The sequence below is a fragment of the Fulmarus glacialis genome, unplaced genomic scaffold (genome assembly GCF_000690835.1).
Source record: "Fulmarus glacialis isolate BGI_N327 unplaced genomic scaffold, ASM69083v1 scaffold26952, whole genome shotgun sequence".
NCBI lineage: Eukaryota > Metazoa > Chordata > Aves > Procellariiformes > Procellariidae > Fulmarus > Fulmarus glacialis.
Genome location: NW_009199093.1, coordinates 19,101 through 36,722, shown reverse-complemented (window position 1 = coordinate 36,722; position 17,622 = coordinate 19,101). Strand labels below are relative to the sequence as shown.

The following is a 17,622-nucleotide window of genomic DNA, read 5'->3' as shown; positions in this document are numbered from 1 at the left end:
ATACCCAAAAGAATAAATGATCTCCATTTATTACTCAGCTTACCACGAGTTTTGTTTTAATATTACAGCAGCCTCTAGAGACCGCAGGATGTATGGAGTTTCCTCTTTTTTCTTTTAATGAATCTGTCTGTTAAAGTTTCCGAAGTACTGAATGGTGCATAGACTACATTCTTGTACGGCTTCTTAAGAAAAAAAAGTAACTAAAAGGACATTAAAGAAAAATCCCAAGTCTTTTGCATTAAGTCTGAGGGATTATTTGGCTTCCTTCTTTCTAAAATCCTACATTTCCCTTAGTCCTTACAGTTATTAAACAGGAAAACCAGGAGAAAATAGTTGTTTAATATTTTACAGCAGGCAAAAAGACTTTTTTTTCCCCTTACAAAGAAAGGGAATACAAAACCAATCAAGCTTACCACAATTACTAAACTCTTAACTGGGCAGCAGGCAAAACGTGCTATTTATAAACTGAGGAAGGAGGACTGTGGTTATGGCTTTTTTCTTTATTTACTTCTGAACAACATGGAAGTCCATTAAAGTTGCAAGAGCCCTTATCAAATTAGATTAACAAACCGGGATTTATGTCACCTTATTTCAAAATTACTGACTTTTAGACATCTAAGCCTGAAACAAACACTCTAAGCTCTTCTACAATCAAGACAGAAATACAAACCACCACAGTGTGATTTATTTGACCTTTCTTCAAAGGAAAGGAATAGCTCTTTAGCACTCCTTTTATTTTTTATGGCTTCTGTGAAGGAAGTTCTAGGAACCACCTTTTAGATGACAAAGTTAGGAAAAAGAATTCCACCCACACTGTCCAATATTCGTTCCAGATACATTAATTTCAATAACTTACCCTCTACTGTTAGAGTACCCATTTTGGATTCCAAGAAATCAAATAGTGTGCTTGGTGCAGACGGTCTGGCGTTTCCTAGCTCTTCTTCATCTTCAGGTCTTATTCGGCCTCGGCCCTTCCCTTTACCTGTAAACATCAGAAGTTACTTGTGAGTGGGAAATAGATAAAAGTATACACACTTTTTTATTTGATATATAAAATGTTTATATTTTCTATCTTTAAAAAAATCTATCATGGACAAAATAGATAAAGATATTTTCCATTTAAGGATATTCAAATGTTTGACTTCAAATTCAGAAATTTTGACAAGAATACAATACACAGAGGCCTTTTTTAAGTATTTGCTTTCAGGTTCACAATGCATTCTAACTCGCAGGAAAAAAATGTGCAGATACGCCCTTCTATAACTACATTAGTAATCCACCATACACAAATTCCTTTGCTCGTAAACACTGTTTTAAAGCATTTCTTTGCAAGTTTTACCTCTAGGTGGTGGTCCCTGAATAGGTTTCTGTTTACTGCTGTTCAGAAGAAAATTTAATGCCGCCTCTAGGCTGTTACTGTTATCCATAAGTGCCTGTCTTGCTGCTTCTTTGCTGAAACCCATCTCCGTAATGTGTTTTAGAGCCTTTTCATCAACCTGAAATAAAAGGTACACACAGAACTAATCATAAGATACAACAGAGCCTCTATAAAAACACCAGATTTTACTTCAATTTTTCATTAATTTTTAATTGAAACACTATTTCATATTTCATTGATGATAAATATTTCAGTTTTATATAAAGTCTTCACATACGATCTCTCTTGGGTCCAAACATTCGGCTAGCAGAGGTTTTTTTAATATTATTATGATGATGATTTTTAACTCACCAGTTTTCAGTTCTAACATTACATTCACAAATTCCCCTAGTCTACCTCTTCCTTCGCTGTACACTGGAATAGTATGAAAGACTGTAACATACTTTCTCTGAGATGAAAACTAAAAGGAATCTCTGAAAGTAATACCGGTATAAAAACTAGCCATTTGTTCCTGTTTGAACCCTTTCATAACTTTTACAGACAATACAAAACCCAGTTATACACTTCTTAAAACATGGAGAAAATATAATCCCTAAAGGTTCTGCAGAAGAAAGCAAAGAAACACAAACAATTTACTTCCGCAGAAATACAGGCTTTCTTAATCTAAACTGTATAGAGCATGATGACAAAAAGGCAAAGCAGGAATCACAGAGCATTAATTACAGAAAATAACCTTACATCTGCACTGCACTTTAAAGCACTCAAGTGAGAACTGCCTCTTCCAGTGCAGACAGACCTACATGCACTAAAAATGAAATGGGACTAGGCCCTCTAGTCCGTCCTCATCCCACACCCAGCCAAAATGATGCCAGTTATTCATCTACTGGAACAGCTGTAACCAAATACATTCTTAACTGGAGTCCCATGAACATAACATTTTGTCTACACGTTCCAAAATATTGTGACCCTCCAGTAAAAAAAACCAAAACAAAACAACCCACAACCACCCAACAAACCCAACGGAATCTAACCTCTAAGACACACAACCCCTTCTTTCTCCTACTTCTTAAAAGAACACGAACTTTTATTGCTAGAATGATTTAAATTACAACCGTATGACAGTTGTATGACAAATAACATTTAACCCTTCCTCTCCCCTTGTCGTGGTTTAACCTGGCAGGCAGCCAAATGCCACACAGCCGCTCACTCACTCCCCCGCCCCCCCCAGTGGGACGGGGAGAGAATCGGAAGGGTAAGAGTGAGAAAAACTCATGGGTTCAGATAAAGACAGTTTAATAGGACAGAAAAGGGAGAATAATAATAATAATGATAGAATATACAAAATGAGTGATGCACAATGCAATTGCTCACCACCCGCGCTGACCAATAACCAAGTAGCGATCGCCACTTCCTGGATCACGCCTACCATTCTTATACTGAGCATGACATCACACAGGATGGAATAGTCCATTGGCCAGCTGGGCTGGCTGTCCTGATTATGTCCCCTCCCATCTTGTGTACCTAGCTCGGTCAGTAGGGCATGGGAGCTGTCCTTGGACTAGGAGGGCACTTAGCAACAACTGAAAACATCAGTGTGTTATCAACATTCTCCTCATACTAAATCCAAAACACAGCACTAGAAGAAATTTAACTCTATCCCAGCCAAAACCAGGACACCCCTGTTTTCCACAGTCTTATGATATGATTCCTCCACTCCTCATTTCTCCTGATTTTTTAGTACATTCACTTTTTGTCTTAATTCCAGCTACACACTGTGTTCTGGGACAACAGATATGAGCAAGTGTCCTGGGGACAGAGACACAAAATCAGTGTTTGTGGTTGCTATCTCAATACAGAGATATCTCAATACAGTAAGCCAGAAGATATAACAACTCACATAACTTTCATAACTATGCTTAGCTATGCAAAAATCCCTGTAATGGACAAGACATGTAGCGCTTGGCTACAACTCCCGCATGCTCAGCAATGTTAACTCCAGTGCTTTCATGTAGCCTTCTTATTCCCAAACTCAACAATACTTTTAATTTAACTGTCCAAAGACTAAGTAAAGGAACAGCAATTTAAAAGGTCTTTGAAGACCAATGGGGCAGAAACATGACCTCAGTGTCTACAGGGAATCATCATCCCACTTGAGTTTGACTTCAAGTTGCCTAAATAATGTCTTATTTTTAATGACAGAATATAGTAGTTCCTCCTCTGGGACATTCTCCTAGATTCTTCTGCATGGCAACAGGGGTGCAACAGAGAAAAGTACTTCCTCAGCAAATCTGCTTCACTCTTCTCCCCTTTGTAGGTAAGTAGTTGGTTTGGATGAGAAGAGAACTTCTAGCCATTACTGCTACCTCCTTGCAACGGTGGAAATTCTGTGCATGACAGCTATGTTCAAAGACCAGTAGGAAATGAAGACTCATACATACAGTACCTGTACTCTCAGCTATGGATAAAAAAAAATCTTGGATAGGTCACAATTTGAGACCCAAGGGAACAGCAATTTCCCAGATACAAAGACTGTTTGAGAAAGGAGGTAGTATCTGAAGTATCTTTGGATGTCAAAAACTCTCCCTTCAATTTCATTTACACAGCACAAAACTTGTTTCTCCTATACAAAACTGGAAAGACAATGAAAATTGTAGGAAATACCCTATAAGGACTATTAAGAGAGGAGGATGATTGACCTCCGCAATCTATTGTCTGTCTACAAATAAACAGGAAAAATTACTACTTTGTTTCTTATTTTGTAGGTAAAGATACAGTGCTTCAGGTTTCTCAGAAGGTAACACACCAGATGCATTAAACACCTTTATCGGTTTCTAAATATACACACAAGTCAACAATACACATGAAAGTCAACAATCAAACCTACTTGATGTCACAATTCTAAAAAGACAAAACAAATGCATTATCCATTGCATTAAGGTCTAAAACTCATTACTTATAACCGAAGAAAGCCTTCTATGTAGGCTTAGTGGGTTCATACTTGCTTCTTCTAAGCAGCAACCAGATATGCTAAACAACTTAATACTAAGTTTCGGTAAGTTGGAAGTACTGCCATTTTATAGTGCAATGTAAGACAAATTTCTTGCAGTTCATAGAAAAAACAGAAAACACAATACTTTAAACAATTACTCAATTTAAATTTTGTGGTTTTTTTTTTTGTTGGGGTTTTTGTCTGTCTGTTTGCGTTTTTTTTTTTTTAGGTCTGTTTAGGTCGAGACACGGTTGTCAAGAATGACAAGGTGTACCACTGGTGCTACACTGGGCAGAGGGATGACTAAATGACCTCTTGAGGTCCTTTCAGCCTGTGTTTCTACAATTCTATATAGACGTTTCTGAGCACAATGCTGAAGGCAGCACTGCTGGAGGCTCTCCCTGCTGCGAGATGACAACACATACTATACAAACAAAATTATAACAGACAATTACTGTTCCTAAATGTCTTTTCTTCTCATTGTTAAACCTTTGGTAAAAGTAAATAAGGTGGAAAATATTCAACAATAAATAAGTGATATCTATAATCAGTATTTTAATAGTGGTTTACTGAGTTACTACATTGTTGTGATGCCTCTCTTTCAGTCTGCTTTCATCACTCAAATCAGAATCATTAATTGTTACTGCATACTTGGAAACTCCTCTCCAGACTTGTTCTTGATAACAAATACTTCCTCCATCATAAACTTTTAGATTGCTGAAGTAATCAAAACAGAAACTTCTTCAATGACTGCTCATCTTATACCCATTTAATTCAATGCAGTGATCCCAAAGAACACTTCTCAGTAAGTACAAAGTTATGAAATACATTGGAAGGTGATGCTTTGGATTAAGGGGCACAGTTCAGATTCTCCAGTGGTAACCCACCTTACTCAAAAGGAAACATTACTTGTGACCATGTAAACATGACATTACTATGTCACAACAAAAGTATTTCTACTTTGTTATTTTAAATACCTTTTTAATGTCAAAGAAATGTTTTAAAACAGATTCTTAAAATAAATACTGAATTAATTCAGAAGAAAAGCTACATTAAAATGTTATTTGATGTGTTGAAATTGAAGGATGAAAGTCTTCCTGCCTAAAGTGAATTAATAAACGTTAACATGTTAAAACCGTTAAGCTTATTTAAACAAGAAAATAAAACTATACTGTAATGTCCTATACCACATATACTACTACTTTTCTTTTTTGAGGACTGGGTTTTAAATTTTACTGGATAAGACGACTTTTTTTTTTTCCCCCCAAAAAAATCACATTGAAATTCCTATCTCAATAAGGTACAAAAGCATCCTAAGTATTCTAAACAGACTTCAAAGTAATTTGAAAGGAAAGCCCTTATTCCTCAGAGTCTTTTGGTTTTATTTTTGTTACATTTGTTTTTTAACAGTACATGTTTAAGGTTCCATTTAAGTCTTCCACCTTACCAGTTCTCGGTAGACACCTTCATTCTTTCCTTCAGGTTTTGTTATCTTCTCTTTCTGGAAGAGTTCCCTGTTTCGATTCCCTCCAACATTCACACTGAGATTACTTCTGCTACTACCACCACCTCCTCCAAACGTCTTGGTCTTTAGATAAGCACAAAAATAACATTTCAGTAAACAGAACTTATGAAAATAAGCCTTAATATTTAGCTAGTAGAAAAAGTGCAGTAAATTTGATGCAGCTGTATTTTTATGATTATGCTTTGCATCCATAAATAAAGCATTAATTTACGCACACAAAAAAGATGAATTTAATAGGTAGGTATTTTTTTCCTCTATTCCCAAATGAGGCTGTAAAAAGGATATATAATTCTAGTTTTTATGACTCACCAAGCAAATTTGAAAAAATAAACTAAAAGGAAAATCAAGGTAGGACGTAAAAACCTGACATGTTAGAACTGAACTTCCTAGCTATTCTTTCAGACTGAATGCAGGAAACCGTGGGTTTTTGAGAATTGAAAAAAACAGATTAAAATTGAAAACCTGTATTTATTACTTAAATCTCATTAGCTAAATTGTAAAAAACATTTTTTTAAATAGTGGTATCAAGTCAAAATCGTATCTACAATAAAACATTATGATACACTTATTAGGTTTGTTAAAATAAGAACACAGCCATCAATTCAAAAGGACTCTATTTTTGATTCATCTTTTTAAAGATACAAGTAGAATTATAAGCAGGCAAACATCAGAAAGCATTTGTCATTTAAGAGAGAAATACTTAAATAACAAGAAAAGATCAATCACAGTAAGTAAAATGCTGCAACACATGAATTCTAACCTCCTTGCTCTTTGCTACTTCTGCAATAGCAGCTGTTCTCTGCTTTTCAAATTCATCATTGTCCACAACAGTTTTTACAGTATTTGTCATTTGCAGAGTCTTTCTGCGATCAAGCTCCCTGCTATCCACTTGCACGTGAGATGCACATTTCTGAAAATGCAAAAGAAAGTTTCAATTAACTCTTCTGCCTACTCTTATTTGAAAAAAATAAAGTATTATTCCATTAGAGTAGCACAACTTTAGATAAAGAATATGATCACCAAAATGTACACCTAGGACATCTAGATGTCTTTGCTGAAAGCACATTCCTGTGATCCACTAGAAAGGCCAAAAAGAACGACTTTTACATTTTAAGATTAGTTCATGATGTAGCTAATGGGATTCTCGTAAATACCTTTGGGGTTTAAGAAGGGACTATGTTAGTGCCTACAAAATCTAATCAGAAGAATCAAAGGCTCCACATACTAAATAAAAGTAAGTTTGAAATGGAAAGGAAAAATATTAAATATAAATTGGCACAACGAAGTGACAGGATCAATGCAATTTTTTTTAAAACAGGCACATTTTTTAGATCCAAGTCATCATGATCTAAGGTGTTTTGATAGCCTTTATCTAACTGGAACCAAGTCCCCTAGATATCACGATACAGGTTTTTTTACGAAATGGCAAAGAGAAGTACACCATACCTGCCCAAAAGGTACAAAAGGAGGAGGGCCACCTTCCGTTCCAATGTTACTCCTATTGTGTTTTGCTAAACTCTGTAAAATAAAATTGTTGATTAGTAAATTGCAAACAGAAAACAGATTATATGATAAATGTCTCTATTTCAGAAATTATATGAAACTTGCACGGCAAACATTTTAAGCATAAAAAATAATGATATACTTAAAATCCTGAGGCACTTAACTTAAGGAGAAGGTTGGATGAGGGGCAGGGAGATGAGCAAAATGATGAAAATTTGCAAAATCATTAAGGCAACAGATACAGCAAATGCAGAAAATTCAGTTATATATGAAAATCTACACTAACGGAACAAAGCAGCACACAAATAGGCAGTAGATGTTTCTTTGCATAGCATCCAGTGAACTTGCTGCCACTAGAGGTTGTAAAGGCATACAGTTCCAGCATGTTTAAGAAGGGATCAGACCAATTCAGCCTAGAGAAGGTAAGGTTCAGGGGGATCTTACCAATCTACACAAATACCTGAAGGAAGACTGTAAATAAGACGGAGCCAGGCTCTTTTCAGTGGTGCCCAGTGACAGGACAACAGACAATGGGCACAGACTGAAACACAGGAGGTTCCCTCTGAACATCAGAAAACACTTTTTACCATGAAGGTAACTGAGCACTGGCACAGGTTGCCCTGGGAAGCTGTGGAGTCTCCATCCTTGGAGATATTCAAAAGCTCCCTGACATTGTCCTGTGCAACCAGCTCTAGGTGGCCCTTCTTGAGCAGGGGGGTTGGACCAGATGAACTCCAGAGGTCTCCTGCAACCTCAACCATTCTGTGAAATTCATGAACCCATGCATAAGCAAATACTGAAAGGATTTGTCAGGATTGTATCCCCTGATAAAACATAATACAACAATTCTGCATGCCAAGGGTGTTCAAGCTGTGTGCTCTCCCTAAGAACCATCTCTTTTTACCACTGTTGGAAACAAAATACTGTGCTACTAGGAAATTTCCCCTATGGCCTTAGAAAAGTACAGTACATAGGCTAAATTGATCAGCAGATCTTTGGATCGCAAAGACCATAACAATAAGCATAACAATTACTGATACGTAATATCTATAGAATATAAGTGCTCTAAACTCAGCCACAATCAGTGACCCAGGCCTGAAAACAAAGCATTCTCAAATAATACAAATTACTAGTTGCCAACAACAATAAAAAGATGGATTTGTAAAACATTGCATTAAAATATCTGTTCGTAGTTAATACACTTTTTCTGTTTCTTTACAAATTGTGACAACTGCAACAACCTGCAAGAGAATGAAATTCTCTGGAATCGACAATTGGTTATGTGTTAATTATTTCGTATTACACAGAAATACTCAGTTTCAGAAGTGGAAAAAGGTAGAACAGGTCCTTAATGCTGTTAAAATGCTTCAAAACTGTATTATCCTATAATGCATCTGTTTTAACATCTTCATTTCTTATTGTCCCTTTTTTCCCCACTGGGACAGTCTTGCATGATTACATACATCATTTACTACTCCCCATTGGCAGAGAAAGTTTTAATTACTTAAGGCTATATATGACATTTACCTATATATTTATTACCCTGATGTAAAACTGATCTAATTCCATCATGTGAGAACTGTAATATAAATGTGAATATGCTTTAAGCCATTATACTATCAGAGAAATAAGTAAGAGATTAATTTAGCTAACTAATACCCAAATCAAAACTTTTGGTCCACTCTTTTCAAGTTAACTACTTTTATTCAGGAACCAAAGACCATTTTCTAAATCATTTATGGTTATTAATTCCTTTCAAGGGTGGGGGAAAAAAAAAAATTAAAATCCTTTTCCTCATGCCTTGGAGCAAAACACACTGATAAAGTATTCAATAAATTATTCAAAACAAAGCACTTAGAAGTGCCGAAATCATAAAATCTTTCTGCTTTCGTTTCAATCAGTTCACTTAAAGTGCTGTCTTAGAATTACGAGCTAACCAAGGGCTGATCACCATAGCACGCTCGTACCTTCCTGTATCTATTAACTGAAGCAGCACAGTACAACAGTCATTTCATAGCCAAGCCACTTCTCTTCCCCAGGGTAGGCACTCTAGGTCCAATAAACCCTACACTACTTTTTTTTTTTTTTTTTTTTTTGGAATCTAGAGAAATGTAGGCAATTCTGGAATGAACTCCAGCACTGAATCAAATTATAATAAAAATATTTATATAATAGCCTAAGAACTCGAGCATTTGATCATAGTTAAATTCCTTATGTCCTATAATCAGGAAGAACATGCTTAAGTTTAAGGTCACAATTTTTTTTTTTTCCTTTCCCAAATCAGAATCAAGGAAGCGCATACAAGAAAAAGGCTGTTCCAAACTACTGCTCAAACATGTAATTTGGCAAATAGCAAAAAAGCACTTAAAAATTGACTGCATATTTACTAACATTTAGCTACATGGATTTTGAATCATAACAATTTATTGCATAAAATTGTTATCCAGAATGAAAGAACTCTGCCTAATGGTAAGTAACAGCCTTGACGCTTTCTTCTCAGGTAGCGTTGTCTCCTGAGAAGCAAGAACAACTGCCTTGGAAATTAAATTTCACTTTGCACCGAATAAAAAGCAAACTGGCAACAAGAACAATATTTTTTAGCTTACAATTAAATTTGCTTGTAGCACAGCAGTAACTATAATTTACAATAAAATTTTTTATAAATACATTTAGTATGCTTCTTTTACTCTTTCTGCTGTATTTGGATTGTGACATTAAAAATTATTTCCTAGGGAATCTCTTAAGAAACATACATTTACAATATGAGGCTGAACTCCTAGATATTATATACTATTATACCCTCACACTTCTTTCTAATACGAATTTTAAGTATACATAGAAATACTCCCTTTTCCTATCAGGTAACCTCAATATTTAGCCTCACCTTCATAAAAATAGAAGAATCTTGTAAAGAGAACTTTACTTTTAGATAATCCATAATTTGACAGATTCTATGTTTCAAAAATATAAGGGCCTACCAAACAGTCTCACCAATCGTCTCAGAAAAATTTGCTTCAGCCTTCACTTGCATATTGTCTGATATTTTGATTAATAGCCATGCAAAGTACTCTTCCTTCATAAGAAGGGTACCAACAATACCTTGCAGATACTGATCCTCACCGGTTGAAACACCAGTCACCACCAGAACACTAGGAACACTATGAAGCAATAATTATTTGGACCTGTATTTTCACCTTAAGAAGTCCATGACACATTACCTTATATTTCCAAATAGTCTAGAAAAAAGATCACACAGTAACCCTCTCATTTACTCCTTAGTTATTTATTTACTGTCACTTAAACCGTGACACTTTAAAAAAAAATTGAAATTTCTAGGCAAGAATTAACTTATGATAAAATTGAATGCTACAAGGAATACCACATTTATTCCACATGCAGTATGATAATACTGCATTCATTCCACATACACTATATTTCTAGTGTGAGTCTTTCATTACTAAAACTTGATTCCTCCCGAAAGCAATTTCAAACATCATTCTGAATGGAACAAAATGGTAATGCAACTAGAAGCTGACAAGTAGGTGCAAGGACAATAATTTGAGACTGGACAAACAACTTCTAAAGTCATGTAATATTATTTACCTTAATAGCACTAACTTCTTTAATAAGTATAAAAGAAACTTTCTCCATCATCTACACAAGAAGCCCAATTAACATTTCTCAGACATTGTAGTGGAGAGAAAAAAACACCTGGCTTCAAAACAAGTAATTTGAAATAGTCACTCAAATACATGTTTTCTGTCTTTTTATGCAAACACAGTTCAGCATTTCAGTTAAGCTTCAGTGGCAAGATTAGACAAGGAGTGGCAATGTCCTCACTCAAATATCTTTGAGAGTTGACAATCTTGCTTATTTGTCAACCATCCTCTTCTGTAAAGCTTTCTGAACAGGACAGAAACATCAAGTTCATGAGGAAACTGCTATCAAAGTAGTATCTGGCTTCTATAGACTTGTTTGAGCCCTATCTGTCTAGCTGTTAGTCCGGACACAGAACTGGAACTATGATTTCCAGCAGTCATGGTTCACCCATCCAAACTGATTTCTTGTCACCCACAGCTTTTCTGACATGGCCACATTCACGCTGGGAACGTGATCTTGTGCTGTGAGCTGGTCAACGAGAAAAAGAAAACAATACTCTTGCAAATGGCAAGATGGAACCAGAGAATTGAGAGGATAGCAATAGGCAATAGTTAACTTCCTATACTTTATCTTACCAGAGTAAATCAGTGAAAACTTAGTTACTTCTCTTCTAAACATATCGCATAAAGCCAACACAACTGGCTAACAAGTGCTGAAAGTTGTTGTAGTCAGCACCACACCAATGGTTATTAAATGGTTTGCTTTCTTGTAAACAGAACGTATTTTGAGTTATTTCTTGACATTGACCTCAAAATAATTTTTACAAAGCAACATTTATTTGTTGAAGCCCAGATAGAAGAAACATGAAGACAGACTGTCCAAAATACCACCAATAAAGCTAACTGATTCTCTATTGACCCTTCTCTTAACAATTAGATGGCATTCTTAAGAATCCGTTACTTCTATGTGTGTCTTTTGCATCCCCATCAATCTTAAAACTTAGTGTTTTTTAACTGGAAGAGAACGCACAAGACTTTATACTAAATACGAATAAAAACGAAAAAATGGGATGTTTCTGCTGTTGGCTCCAGAACCTTCTTCTTAATCAAAGAGGCAGTTTCATTTAAAACCAGGTATGTTTTTAAGAAACTATTTTCAACTATAAAAGCACAAAAAGGATGCAAAACAGAATCTACTAGAGTGGACACTCTGTAACTCAAACGTTAAAATAAACTTTGGCCCAGTTTGCTCAAATCTATAAAATGCAAACTAACACTGAAGACGACTAGCCGTAACAAAAACGGCTGTGCCAAACTTAGCATCAGCAACAATAAAAAAGTACTTTACACAGAAATGACCATCGTGTTAATAAACAGCTACTTTGTTTCAGAGACATGGAAGTAAAAATAGAGAGATGCGTGTGTAGTAGTAGTGATAGCTGATCCGGTAAGTATTTGGGACTATTTGTAGCAGGGTCAAAACTTCCTGCCCTAGGAACTTCCACTCATTTGTGTGGAAATGTATGAAAAAGCCTTCCTGCACCAACTTTTGTGCTATTGGAACACGAACCAGGATAAAACGGAGTAAAGGGGCTTACAAGCATTTATGGCTTGTCGAAAGATTTTAAAACCTCCAATTTGTCTTTCTAATCAGAGATTTACCTAAAGCACTGATGAAATCTGCAATACAGAATTCATACCTTAGGTTACCAACTTCAATGCTTTCTGTACACTTACTCTATTTTTTTTGCCTCAAAAATATAGTCTGCAGACGGTAATTGTAAAAGGCATCATTCTAGAATATTTTGGTACCAAACACACTCTTTAGGAAAGCAACCACCCATGACTGCACTAAAATAAATTTAGTACGTTTGATTAATGTTTTCAATCCTTGCAGACTACAAAAGGAATCGGTTCCCATGCAAAGATCACTTACAATTTCTTCATTTGCAACATAAGACCTTTTTACATGTATTTGGCTGCATCCCTAAAAATATTGGGCCAGTAAAGTTCTGAAAGCTTATCATATGAAAGTTCACAGTCAACATATTAAGCTTGATGTCATTAAATGTAATATGCATCCTGTAAAACAAGAGTTTCCAGTGGTGTTACCTCACCCTTTGCAATTCCCACTTTTCTATAAGATGCTCCACTTCACCTCCGAGAACTGCTGTGTTACTGTCATCCAACAGCAAGAATCCATTTCTCACTTCAACGATTCCTGAAAGCTTAATTTTTGTTCCAGGTGGAGTGTTCAGGCTAGAAGTAGAAACAAAGCCAACTATTTCAAATATGTTTATTAATATTCTGCCACCAAAAACATAAAAATTCTACTCTTATTATACTTCTACCATTGTTATATTTCATAACAAAAAATTAGCATCAAACACCCTTGCAATAATTCCTTCAGTATGCACAGTACTTTTCAATAACTTTATTGGAACACTTCCCATTCATTACACAAAAATGCCATATTGCAAATTAGATTCTAACAGAGATGAATGTTTGCAAATTGTCTGTTTGGTTAAAATCCAATTTAACAATACCAAACTAAGGATGTGATTTGTTTAGACTAACAGAAGATGTCTCAAAGTCAGTTGTCTAAGTTCCTCATCCTAGGGTGCATTTACAGTTAATAAATAGAGGATCTCCAGATGGTTAATCATCTCATCTGTTTAGACATTTAACTTAGGAAAAAATAAAAAGCTGTTAGAAAAGAAGCTTTCTATGCATTACTAACAGCCAGGACTGTACCAGAATAAATATAAAAAACATCCATCTTGTAGTTGTTTTCCTCTCATTACTCTATCTTTAAAAACATATGGATGCTCTCTGTGGTCAACTCCTACAAGGAGGTACCTTACCTTCTTTTCATGTGAACCCACCCTATGAAAAACAACAGCAGATGCGTAAAAGAATCACACATCTCCAACCCATAATTGAAAGATATGACAAGAAGTACAATCTGGAAACTATGATTTTTCTTGTGAGAAACAGGACACAGTCAGTTATAACCTTTCAACTGAGTGACAATAAGCTCTTTAAAATATGCTAAAGCTATCGTTGCAATCACAGGACCGTACTGCACTGTGAGGAACATTCACAGTGGAGTCAGCCAATTTCAGCACTAGTGGCATTAACCTTAGCAGTATTAATGGATTTTCAGTATTGTTCTGATAAAGGCAAAGAAAATGAGATCAGAAAAAATAGACAAGAAATAAATACAGCAAAAAATGAAAATTATGCAAAGGGGGGGAGGGTAAACAGAAACCCTAGTCATGAAGAACTTATAATTTAAAAGAAAACTCTGATTTTTATTTATTTATTTATTTAAAGAAACACTATGTACTGAAACAGTATATTACTCCAGGTTAATAGTCCAACTTCAAACCTGAAAACAACCGCATACAACACAAATCCAATTTTCGTACAATGTTACTTGAAAAGAAGAGCTCACATCATTACTACAGAATGAGGAGTTCCCTAACATTTTTGAGATTTTATCTGAAAGCTTTCAAATTATGTCTTCTAGTGGGTGTTCTTCTGCAAGTATTTTGAGATCTAGAATCTACTTACACAGGAGCCTGTTTGCCTTCGTTTTCTGCTCTCTTTATATTCACGTTGGAATATGATATTCCAAGTTCTGCTGGCTCAAGTTAAAATTAAAATATCATTAACTGTTCTACCTTTTAAGACATCATCACTCTAAACTGTAAGCTGGCTCCTGCTCAGAAGGAGCAGTTTAACAGTAAAAGATGACATTTAGAAATGAATTATATATCTATATCTAACTGCTGCAGCTAGCAGAGAAAGAGAGGAAGAAGATATTTTTTAAATCAAAGTAATCTGAAATAGAGTGAAGAGCAAAGCACACCATGACTCCAGAGACTAAACACTAGAGATAATTTTCAGCATCTTCATAACCAAACACATGAAAAATCCCCACATTCAACAGCAATTATCTCTCTTACCCTTCATTTTTAACTGAAGAAATATTTACTAATTCAATCCAAGTTAAAGCTTTCCCCATGGTAAAGTAGCACTAGTTGCATTAAGTTCGGTGTGTCAGGCCTGCGACCTTCCTGCTACCAAAGTCAGACAAAAGATCTGCTACTACTAAAAATTGGGAATTTGGCTCAAGTTTGCACACACCCAAAATGCTGTGTGCCGTGTCAACTCTTACTCAGCAGATGGCTGCAAAAATTCACTTACTTCCATTATGTACTTCAGCATAAACGTTACTGTAAATTACATTCATATACACCTTTGCATGCTGAATTTAAGGTTCTCCTTTATATACAAAATTTGAGAAGGAAACCTGTTTTGTCAAGCAATTTTTCCATATATTACTAAGGATACTTCCATTATTTTAAGGATATTTAAGTATCAAAGCAAAACTTTGAAAAGAAAGTCATTCACCTTATTTTTGACATGCTACTGTATTCTATAGCTGTGCAGCTTGTGTGTCCATCAGTCATCTGTAAACGTAACATTCTGGGAGCAGCCTGAGATTCTTCGTTATCCTTTGGTGCAGCAACATTGCGTATTTTCTGTATTTGCAGAACGCACGGCCCTTCCAGCTATATATGCAAAACAGAAAGACAAAACTGTTAACACCATGAAGCAAACACACTGTTATATCTAGACACACTAACAGATGCCCCCAGGCAAAGGAAAGTGTAATTTGATCAGGCAGTCATGCTCAATTTCTATCATTCATGTACTGTACATTCTAAAGCATGGTAAGACCAGCTTTTTCAGAGAAACAGTTGTGATGCTTCATACATCTCTGTGATACCAATTACGGAAAAGAAGTGAATGAAAAGAGTTGGCAGGGCAAACAAACAAACAAATATTGTCACTTCCAACATACTATGGAGTCCAGATAAGATTTTACATACCATACCGCAGGGTCTTATTGACAAAGTGCTCTAAAGAAAGAAACAACCAGCTTTGAAGACTATCTGGTTGTATCAAGAGTACATTTCAAGTACAACCACTTTGTAAACACTAACTAGAAACACAGCTTCTTCAGAGGTACAATCAGAATGTAACAACATCAAGGGACACCACTATCTGTTGGTTACCTAAAAATGCAGCATATCCTCCTATACACACCACAGTTTATGTTACCAAAAAAAAAAACAACAACCCAACAACAAAAAAAACCCCACCAAACAAAAAAAAAACACTACAAAAAAACCCAAACCAAAACCAACCAACCAAACCACTTCATCACATTTCAGTTATAGCTGAGTATGCAGTCATTTTGATCCCTCTGAGAAATAAAAATGAAGAATCTGTCGCCACTCAGCTGATCTCTAGCACCTGAGAGACAGCAGAAAAGATGAAAAGTGCACATTTCATCAGCTTCTTCCCTTTAAGAAACAGAATAGGTAGCCCAAAAGAACACAAAATGAGAGCAGATAACCAGGAGGTGAATATATATAAAGAAAATAGAAATGAATAAATAAAAGACTAGAAGCAGTGAAACTAGATAAATTAGAAGATGAGGATACAGGAACTTTACTTAGGATGAGAAACAAAGAGAAAGGAAAATACTTTGGAATACCATAAAAGCATGAAATTGTACTAAGAAGAGGAGGAAAGCAGTCACTAAAAGGAGCAAAAGCAGCATCCTACAGAGTTCAATTCTTAAACGGTTTTGTGATCTTGAGACAATAGGTAGTAATATAAACAAAAATTTCTACGTAATTTCTTGACACTTTCAAATAAATTTAAAATTTGAAGGCACCTGCATCGTTTATGACTTCAAATTGAACCATGGAAAATACAGTATTTGGGATGGAGGATTTCTCAAAAGCTGAAGAAGTTATGTTTATTTGGAATCTACTGAAACTTGGAAGTTGTCATATCTTTTTTCTTCAATACTGAATGTTTGAAGAAAAGCGCATAAATAAGAACAACAGTATTTTTAGTAAATGCTGACTGAATCTTATTTTTTTCAATAACAATTAAAAAAACTAATTTTGTTTCTCATATGAAGGGAAATTTTCTCCCTTTATTTCAACAAAAGCAAAACTGGATAATCTAATGTATAGTACGAAAACAAGTTCCCCTCCTCTATCAGTTAATTAGAACAAAGAAGCCACAAAAAGAAAAAAAAAAAATTCTTCTAGTTTTTTTGTTGTCCTGGTTTCAGCTGGGATAGAGTTAATTTTCTTCCTAGTAGCTGGTATAGTGCTGTGTTTTGGGTTTAGTATGAGAATAATGTTGATAACACACTGATGTTTTAGTTGTTGCTAAGTAGTGTTTAACCTAACCAAGGACTTTTCAGCTTCCCAAGCTCTGCCAGGTGCACAAGAAGCTGGGAGGGAGCACAGCCAGGACAGCTGACCTAACTGGCCAATGGGGTATTCCATACCATATGACATCATGCTCAGTATATAAAAGCTGGGGAAGAAGAAGGAAGGGGGAGACGTTCTGAGTGATGGCGTTTGTCTTCCCAAGTAACCATTACGTGTGATGGAGCCCTGCTTTCCTGGAGATGGCTGAACACCTGCCTGCCGATGGGAAGTAGTGAATTAATTCCTTGTTTTGCTTTGCTTGTGTGCGCAGCTTTTGCTTTACCTATTAAACTGTCTTTACCTCAACCCATGAGTTTTCT

The 17,622-nt window shown here is 35.6% G+C and overlaps 1 protein-coding gene across 1 annotated transcript in view; it reads right to left on the bottom strand.

Annotated features, from left to right (window-relative positions):
• Window positions 1–776: 776 nt before the first annotated feature.
• Window positions 777–17,622, bottom strand: part of LOC104073394 (tudor domain-containing protein 3-like) — a gene marked incomplete at its 5' end in the record, with an annotated part of 27,936 nt that continues 11,090 nt past the window's right edge. Inside the window, 7 exons of the mRNA XM_009573131.1 lie at window positions 777–982; window positions 1,340–1,496; window positions 5,815–5,955; window positions 6,653–6,802; window positions 7,339–7,410; window positions 13,112–13,253; window positions 15,414–15,574. Of these exons, the coding sequence (XP_009571426.1) occupies window positions 777–982; window positions 1,340–1,496; window positions 5,815–5,955; window positions 6,653–6,802; window positions 7,339–7,410; window positions 13,112–13,253; window positions 15,414–15,574 (1,029 nt within the window). The remainder of the gene's footprint in view (window positions 983–1,339; window positions 1,497–5,814; window positions 5,956–6,652; window positions 6,803–7,338; window positions 7,411–13,111; window positions 13,254–15,413; window positions 15,575–17,622) is intronic.